We start from the raw sequence: 9,263 nt of genomic DNA, 5'->3' as shown, positions 1-9,263 counted from the left end.
CTCAGTCATTCAGCCTTCTCGTCTTCTGTCACTCTCCTTTAACTTAGCATTGCTAGATCCTTCACAGTCTACTGTTGAACCCCAATACTTAAAATTCATTCACTTTCTTGATCTCTTTCCTTTGCATCTAAACTCTGCCATCTCCTTCCTTCTCATTTACACAGAGATATTCTGTCTTCCTTTTGCTGTCTTTCATGCCACACCTTTCCAGATCTTCTACTTCTCCTCCACTTTCCCTACATAATACACTGTCATCTGTAAACATCATAGACCATGGCACTCCTTTCCTAAGTCCATCATTTAACTTTTCCATGATAACAGCAAACAAGAATAGGCTCACGGCTGACCCCTGGTGTAATCCAATTTCCACCTCAAACCTGGCTGTGGTACCCACTACACTTATCATTGCTGTCATACACTCATTATACATATCATATACCACCCTTACATGCACTTCCGGTAATGATAACTTATGCATGTCCCTCTCTGTACTTTTCCATCAATATTTGCAGTGCAAAAATGGCGTCTGTGTACATAAAACCAAACTGTTCATCACTAATTCTGCAGCAACTCCTTAGCCTTGCATAGGCTATCAATGTGCTCTTTCTCCATTCATCTGGTATTATATCTCCTGCAAGGATTTTGTTGAATAGGGATGTCAAGTATCCAAGCCCTGCTTCTTCTAGGCTTAGCCATGCTTCTATAGGAATGTTGTCTGGTCCTCAAGCTTTGCCCCTCTTTATCCTCTTCAGTATCTTCTTTACCTTATCCTGTGTTACTCCTGCAACCATTACTTCTGCCATCACCCCATTTTCCTCTCTCATTTCCCTGGGGTTTTCAACATTCATCAGCCCTTCGAAGTAGTCTTTCCATCTCTGCAGCACCTCCTCGTCAGTGGTCAACACTTTAACCTTTATCAGACTGATTTGCTGTACATCCTTTGCTGCTCTATCCCTCTGCTTTGCCACTCTATACACCATGTTTCCTTCTTTCCCGCAAAAGCTTCCTGTACTTTGTTCCAGCACCATGTTTCCTTGCCCCCCTTCTTCCCAGTTGTCACACCAAGCAATTCCTTTGCTCTTTTCTGCAATATGTTCGATATATCTTCCTCCCAGTTCATCTTCTGGTCTACCTCCTGTCTAAATTTTCCACCAAAGTCTTTTTCTTGCAGCCTCCACCACTTGATTCTAGGTTCTGCCTTTACCTCTCTTCTTTGGCTTGTCAGCTTCATTTTCCCAATGACTACATGCCACGCTTTGACCTGGAATGACCTTGCAATCTTTATCTTCCTTCAAATGCACCCTGCAGCACAGGATGAAATCAATCTGAGTACACATGCCTACACTTGTGTATGAGACCTTGTGTGATTCATGCTTACTATATAATACTATTATATATTATCACAGCCATGTATGTGTGATGGGCGAAGTCTACAATGGCTTGACCCTCATCATTATGTGCACCATACCAATACTTTCCTATCACTCTCTCATCTCCACTGTTTCTCTAACCAACATGTCCATTAAAATCTGAACAATTATGAGTCTTTTTCCTTTGGAATCAACTCAACAGCTTCATCTAAATTCTTCCAAAACTCCTTTTTCTCTTCTCTGTCACATCCCACCTGTAGTGCAACACACTTAGCAAAACACCATCTGTCTCCAGCTTCAGACTCATCATTCTGTCTGTTATCCTTCTCATCTCCAACAAACCATTTGTGTGTATTCCTTTCACCACCACACTGATACCATTCCTCACTCCATTCTCCCCATGGTAGTACAGCTTGTAACCAGCAACCGGATCCCTTGCCTACTGCATTTCTACTGTGTCTCCTGTAAACACAAAACATCCAGTTTTCTCTTCTTCATCAAGACCACAATCTCTCTACTCTTTCCTGTCATTGTTCCCACATTCAGTGTACCTATCCTCACATCCACCTCTTTCTTCATCTCTCTCTTTCTTCTAACATGGTTTCTACATATATATATAATATATATATATATATATATATAGATATATATATATATATTATAGTATATATATATATATATATATATATATATATATATATATATATATATATAAAATTATGATATATTGTATATATATATGTATATATATATCTTTATATATATATACATATATATAATATATATATTATATATATATATATATATTATATATATATATATACACATACACATATATACATACATATACATAATACATAATACAGAAACCACACACACCACACACACACATACACCACACACACACACACACACCCCAACACACACACACACACACCACACCCACACACACCACACACACACCCCACACACACACACACACACATGTATGTATATATACACATACATATATATACATATATATGTATATATACATATATATGTATATATACATATATATACACATTTGAATGTATATATATATAATATATATATTTAATTATACACATATATATACATGCAGGTATATATATGTATACATATGTATATATATGTATGTATGTATGCATGTATGTTTATGTGTATATGTGGGTTGGTGCTTCATACTCAAGGTGATGTGAAGCAATGGTGTGGTAGCCTAGATAGTGTTAATTGCTTGCACACCTTCTCGCTTGCAGCTTGCCACCACTGGCTAGCCTAGTGTGAAAAAGGGAGCAGCTCTGCATAAGCCTCCACTGCCAGTTTACAGCCTCTCCATCATCGAGACCTCTGCAGTGCCTCCTCGTGGCCACCCGTGGATACTGGGCACCTTGCTGTCCCAGGCTAAACTGTGGGGGATCTCAGAGCAGCAGGAGGCCCCAGAGGTATGGAGCCATGGCCCACCGGCGTGTGGACACGCCCTGGCTCCGCACCAACTTCTGCTCCTTAGTCACCATGGGGTAAGTGGGCGGCTCAGGGGAGATGGGCCTTGCCAGCCAGCCCCCCCCCCCCCCCGATAACTCACCGGCAGTAACCAGAGTCTGCCGACCCCCTTTATTTAGGGCAGCATCAGTGGGAGTGGCAGAGGTACCGGGAGTGACTGCCTGAGGCTTAACCTCAGGCAAGCTATCCAGGTAGGCACATGGAACATGCGGTCCTTGTGGCAGGACGAGTGGTTACCTCTGCTAGTGAGGAAATTGGAGTGTTAGGGAGTTGAGGTGGCTGCCTTCTCGGAGGTGAGAAGACCTGGCAGTGGCACAATCAGTATGGGTGGGTACAGCTACTACTGGCCAGGCTGCAGTGATGGTCATCACCTCCAGGGAGTAGCCATCTCCAGCTGACTTCAACCTTTGGTAGCTGAGGTAACACCAGTTAATTAGCAAATTATGACATTGAGACTGAAGCATGCTTTTGGCTTTATGTCTCTTATTGCTGTGTATGCTCCTACTGATGTTTGCAAGCTCGATGTGAAAGAGGTGTTCTATGCCAAACTCACATCTGTGGCAAACAATTGCCCCTGGCGAGATATTCGCACTGTTCTAGGTGACTTTAATGCAGTATCCGGCTGTGACTGAGCTGGTTATGAGATGTCTGTCGGCCCCCATGGCTTGGGAGCTGATCCCAGCAGCGAGAACAGCCTCCTTCTCCAGGACTTTGCTAGGTCCCAGAGAATGAGGAACTCCTGGTATCAACCTGCATCACGGCATGGTATAGTGATAGGGGGACAGTGGTCAAGAGATCTACCTATTTTTGTTAGATCCTAACTGAGATCTCAGAACTGTAGATTTTATGCATTTTTCCGATTTTTTGGTACCCTACGGGCCCTAAAAACCCCCCCCTTTTTCCCCCCCCCCCGGGGTTCCCCGGCCTTTTTTTGGGGGGAAACCCCCCTTTTTAAAAAAAGGGGGCCCCCAAAAAAGGGAAAAATTGGGGGGCCCCCCCGGGGGGGCCCGGGGCCCCCTTTTTCCCCCCCAAAAAGGGGGGTTGGGGGGGTTTGGCCCCCGGCCCCCCCCCCCCCCCCCGGGAAAAGGGGGGGGGCCCCCCCCCGGGGGCCCCCCCCCAAAAACCCCGGGAAAAAGGGGCCCCCAAAAAAAAGGGGGTTTGGGAAGGGGGGTTTACCCGGGGAAAAAGGGGGTTAAGGGGGGGGTTTTGGGGGGGTTTTAAAAAAAAAAGGGGGGGGGGGGGGGCCCCGGGGGGGCCCCCCCGGGGGCCCCCCGGGGGGGTTTTTTGGGGGGGGAAAATTAAAAAAAAAAAACCCCGGCCTTTTTTTTTTTAAAAAATTTTTTTGGGAAAAGGGGAAAAAGGGGGGTTTTTTAAAACCCTTTTTGGGGGCCCTTTTGGGGTTTTTTTTGGGGGGTTTTCCCCCCGGGGGAAAAAAAATTTCCCCCCCGGGGGGGGGGCCCCCCGGCTTTTTTTTTTTGGGGGGGGGCCCCCCGGGGGGGGCCCGGGTTAAAACCAAAAAAAATTTTTTGGGGTTTGGGGGGAAAGAAAAAAAAAAACCCCCCCCCCCGGGGTTGTTTTTTTGGGGGGGGGGGGGTTTTTTTTTTGCCCGGGGGGAACCCCCAAAATTTTTTTTGGGGTTTTTTTGGGTGGGGGGGAAAAAATTTAAAAAAAATTTTAAAAATTTCCCCTTCCCCTTTTTAAAAAAAAAAGGGGGGGGGGGGGGGCCCCCCAAAAACCCTCAAAAAAAAAAACCCCCGGGGGGACCCGGGGGTTTTTAAAAACCCAAAAAAAAAAAAAAAAACCCCCCCCCCCCAAAAATTGGGGGCCCCCTTTGGGCCCCTTTAAAAATTGGGGGGGGGGCCCCTTTTTTCCCCCCCTTTTAAAAAAATTTTTTTTTTTTTAAATTTTTTTTTTAAAATTTTTCCAAAATTTTTTATTTTAAATATATAAAAATATATATTTTTAAATATATATAAAATAAAAAAAATTTTTTAAAAAAAATTTTTATTATTTTTAAAATTTTTAATATTAAAAAAAAAAATATTTATATAAAAATTTTTTTTAAAATTAATTTAATATATATATATATATTTTTTTTTTTAATATTTTAATAAAAATTTATTTTATATATAAAAAATAAAAAAAAAAATTTTAAAAAAAAAAACCTATTTATTTTATATTATTATATATATTATAAAAATTTTTTAAATTTTAAATATATTTTTTTTTCCCCCCCCCAAAAAAAAAAAATTTTTTAAAAAAAAAAAAAAAAAAAACCTTTAAAAATTTTTTTTAAAAAATTTTTAAATTTTTAAAAAAAAAAAAAAAAAAAAGGGGGGGCCCCCCCAAAGGGGGGAAAAAATTTTTCCCCCCCCCCAAAAAATTTTTTTCCCCCGGGGGGGGAAAAATTTTGGGGGGGGGGCCCCCCAAAAAAAGGGGGCCTTTTTTTTAAAAAAAAGGGTCGGGGGGCCCCCCCCCCCCTTTTTAAATTTTTTCCCCCCTTAAATTTGGGGCCGGGCCCCCTTTTTAAAAAAAGGGGAAATTTTTTTGGGGGGGAAAACCCCAAAAGGGGCTTTTTTCCCAATTTTGAAAAAATTTTTCCCCCAAAAAAAAGGGGTTTAAAAATTTTTAACCTTTTCCTATTTTTTGGGGGGGAAAAGGGGGTTTTGGGGGGGGTTTTTTCCCCCCCCTTTTTCCGGGGGGCCGGGGTTTGGGGGGGGGAAAAAAAACCCTTCAGATTTTTAAAAAAACCAAATTTTTTGGGAAATTGGGAATTTTCCCCCGATTTTTTTTTAAAAAGGGGGGGTTTTTTTAAACTTTTCCCCCCCGGGGGTTTTTTCCCCCCAAAAAATTCAGGGGGGGGTTTTTTTTTTTGGGGGGTTTTAAAACCCAAAACCCGGGGGGGGGAAAAAAAATTTTGGCATTTTTAAACCTTTTTTTAAAAAGCCCCCCGGGGGGGGGGCCCCGGGGGGGGCCCCCCCTTTTTTTTTAAAGGAAGAAAAAGGGGTTTATTTTGGGGTTTTTTTTAAAAAAAAAATTTTTCAGGGGGGTTTGGGGGCCCCAACCAAATTTGGGGGGGCCCCCCTTTTTTTAAAAACCATCCCATTTTCCCCTTTGGGCCCTTTTTAAAGGGTTTTCCCTGAAAAGGGTTTTTTGGGGGAAAAATTTTAAAAACCCCCGGGGAAACCGGAAAATTTTTTTAAACATTTTTTTAAAATTCTTTTTTTTAAAAAAAATTTTTTTCCCTTTAATTTTTTTTAAAATTTTTTAAAAAAGGGGGGAAAAAATTTTTTTTTTGGGGGGGTTTTTTTAAAAAAAAAACCCCGGGGGGTTTTGGGTTTAAAAAAAAGGGGGAACCCCCCGGGGAAACCCAAAATTTTTAAAAAATTTTTTAAAAATTTTTAAAATTTTTTTTTAAAAATTTTTAAAAAAAAAAAAAATTTTTTTTTTTTTTAAATTTTAAAAAAAAAAAGGGGGGGGTTTTGGGAAATTTAAATATTTTTTTTTTTTAAAAAATTTTTTTTTTTAAATTTTTAATTTTTTTGGAAAAAAAAAAAAAAGGGGGGGGGGAAAAAAAAAAAAAAAGGGGGGGGGGGGGAAAAAAAAAAAGGGGGGGGAAAAAAAAAGGGGGGGGAAAAAAAAAAGGGGGAAAAAAAAGGGGGGGGGGAAAAAAGGAAAAAAAAAAAAGGGGGGGGTTTTTTTAAAAAAAAAAACAAAATATTTTTTTTTTTAAAAAAATTTTTTTAAAAAAAAATAAATTTTTTAAAAAAAAAAATTTTTTTTTTAAAAAAAAATTTTAAAAAAAACCCCCCCTTTTTGGTTTTTTTTTTTTTTTTTTTTTAAAAAATTTTAAATTTTTTTTAAAAAAAATTTTAAAATTTTTTTAAAATTTTTTTTTAAAAAATTTTAATTTTAAAAGGGGGAAAACCCCGGCCAAAATTTAGGGGGGGGGGGTTGGGGCCCCCCTTTTTTTTCCCCCTTTTTTATTTTAAACTCCACCCGGGGTGGGCAACCACCCTCATCCCCCGGGGGGAAGGAAAAAAAACCCCCCAAAAAAAAAAAAAAAAAAAAAAAAAAAAAAAAAAAAAAAAAAAAAAAAAAAAAAATTTTAAATTTTAATAAAAAATTTTTTTTTAAATTTAAAAATTTTTTTTAAATTTTTAAAAAAACCCTTTTAAAACCCCCCCCAAAAAATTTAAAAAATTTTTTTAAAAAAAAATTTTTTTTTTTTTTTTTTTTTTTGGGGGGGGTTTTTTTTTTTTTTTTTTTTTTTTTTTAAATAAATTTTTTTTTTTTTTTTTTTTTTTTTTTTGGGTTTTTTTTTTTTAAAAAAAATTTTTTTTTTTTTAAATTTGTTATTTTTGGATTTTTTTTTTTTTTTTTTTTTTTTTTTTTTTTTGTTTTTTTTTTTTTTTTTTTTTTTTTTTTTTTTTTTTTTTTTGGGGGGGGGGTTTTGGTTTTTTTTTTTTTTTGGGGGGGGGGGGGTTTCCCCGGGGGGGGCCGGGGGGTCCTTCCCCGGGGGGGGGCCCCCGGGGGGGGGGGTTTTAAAAAATTTTTAAAAAATTTTTTTTTTTTAAAAATTTTAAAAATTTTTTTTAAAAAAAATTTTTTTAAAAAATTTTTTTATAAAAAAAAATTTTTAAAAAATTTTTAAAAAAAATTTTAAAAATAAAAATAAAAAAATTTTTTTTTTAAAAATTTTCCAAAAAAAAAATTTTTTTTTTTTTTTTTTGGGGGGGGGGGGAAAAAAAAAAAAATTTTGGGGGGGCCTTAAAAAAAAAATTTTTCCTTTTTTTTGGGGGGGGTTTTAAAAATTTTGGGTTTTCCCCCCCCCCGGGGGGTCCGGGGGTTTTTGGGGGTTTTTTTTTTTTAAAAATTTTAAAAAAAATTTTAAAATTTTTATTTTTAAATAAAAATTTTTTTAAAAAAAAATTTTTTTTTTTTTTTTTTTTTTTTTTCCCCCCCCTTTTTTATTTTTTTTAAAAAATAAAATTTTTTTTTTAAATTAAAAAAAAAAAAATTTTTTAAAAAAAATTTTTTTTTAAAAAAAAAGGGAAAAAAAAAATTTTTTTTTTTAAAAAAATTTTTTTAAAAAATTTTTAAAAAAAAATTTTTTTTTTTTTTTTAAAAAAAAACCCGGGTTTAAAAAAAGGTGGATGGGGGCCCCCCAAAAAAAGGGGTTTTTTTTTTTAAAAAAAAAAAAAGGGGTTTTTTTCCCTTTTTAAAAAAAAACCTTAAAAACCCCCTTTTTTAAAAAATTTTTTTTTTTTTCCCTAATTTTTTTAAAATTTTTTTTTTTTGTTTTTTTTTTTTTTTTTTTTAAAAAAAAAACCCCCCCTTTTTTTTTTGGGGGAGGTTTTAAAAAAAATTTTTTTAAAAATTTTAAAAAAAAAAATTTTTTTTTTCCCTTTTTTGGGGGTTTTTTCCCCTTTTTAAAAAATTTTTTTCCCCGGGGAAAAAAAAGGGTTGTAAAAAAAGGGGGAAAAAAAAATTTTTTTTAAAAAAAAACCCCCTTTTAAAACCCCCCCCCGGGGGGTTTCCCCCCTTCTCCTTTAAAAAATTTTTTTTTTTTTTCCAAAAAAAAAGGGGGCCCCCAATGGCCTTTTTTTAAAAAAATTTTTTTAAAAAAAAGGGGGGCCCAAAAAAAGGGGGTTTTTTTGGGGGGAAAACCCCCGGGAAAAGGCCCCCTTTTTAAAAAAACCCCCTTTTCCCCAAAAAAAAGGGGAAAAAAATTTTTAAAAATTTTTTTAATTTATTTAAAAAATTCCCGGGGGAAAAAAAAAAAAAAAAAAAAAAAGGGGCCAAAAAATTTTTTCCCCTTTAAAAAAAAAAAACCAAAATTTTTTTCCCCAAAAAATTTTTTTTTTTAAAAAAAAAATTTTTTCCTTTACCCCCCCCGGGGGAAAAAAAGGGGTTTTTTTTAAAAAACCCAAAAAAAAAGTTTTTAAATTTTTTTTTGGGGGAAAATTTAAAAAAAAATTTTCTAAACAAAAAAAAAAAACCCAAAAAATTTTTTTTTTTTAAAAAAAATTCCCAAAAAAAAATTTAAACGGGGTTTTTAAAAAGGGGGGAAAAAAATAAAAACCCCAAAAAAAACCTTTTTTTGGGGTTTTTTTGGTTTTAAAAAATTTTTTTAATTTTTTTTTTTTTTTTGGGGGGGTTTTTTAAAAAAACCTTTTGGGGGGGCCAAAAAATTTTTAAAAAAAAAAATTTTTTAAAAAATTTTTTTTAAAAAAATTTTTTTAAAAAACCCCAAAAGGGTTTTTTAAAAAAATTTTGGGGGCCCCCCCTTTTTCCCTTTTTTTTTTTTGGGGGGGAAAAAAAAGGGGGGAAAACCCCCTTTTTTTTTTTTAAAAAGGGTTTAAAAAAAAA

At 35.5% G+C, this 9,263-nt stretch overlaps 1 protein-coding gene across 1 annotated transcript; it reads right to left on the bottom strand.

Moving 5' to 3' along the window:
- Positions 1 to 470: 470 nt before the first annotated feature.
- Positions 471 to 1,337, bottom strand: LOC119579658. Its single transcript, XM_037927570.1, has 3 exons — positions 1,205 to 1,337; positions 734 to 1,084; positions 471 to 631 (listed from the first exon to the last, which is right to left on the bottom strand). Exons 1-3 carry the CDS (start codon positions 1,335 to 1,337, stop codon positions 471 to 473), a joined length of 645 nt encoding a protein of 214 aa, XP_037783498.1.
- Positions 1,338 to 9,263: the final 7,926 nt, after the last annotated feature.

Source organism: Penaeus monodon, chromosome 12, assembly GCF_015228065.2.
Source record: "Penaeus monodon isolate SGIC_2016 chromosome 12, NSTDA_Pmon_1, whole genome shotgun sequence".
Classification (NCBI taxonomy): Eukaryota; Metazoa; Arthropoda; class Malacostraca; order Decapoda; family Penaeidae; genus Penaeus; species Penaeus monodon.
The sequence above is the reverse complement of the archived record's forward strand: the minus strand, read 5'-3'. Positions and strand labels throughout refer to the sequence as shown.

Excerpts from the sequence above, each read along its gene's own strand:
- LOC119579658 (XM_037927570.1), bottom strand. The coding sequence starts at position 1,337 with ATGTGTACTCAGATTGATTTCATCCTGTGCTGCAGGGTGCATTTGAAG. Across the intron at positions 1,085-1,204 it reads TGACAAGCCAAAGAAGAGAG|AAAAGAGCAAAGGAATTGCT; the intron begins GTAAAGGCAGAA and ends AACATATTGCAG. Across the intron at positions 632-733 it reads ACTGAAGAGGATAAAGAGGG|GAGATATAATACCAGATGAA; the intron begins GCAAAGCTTGAG and ends AAATCCTTGCAG.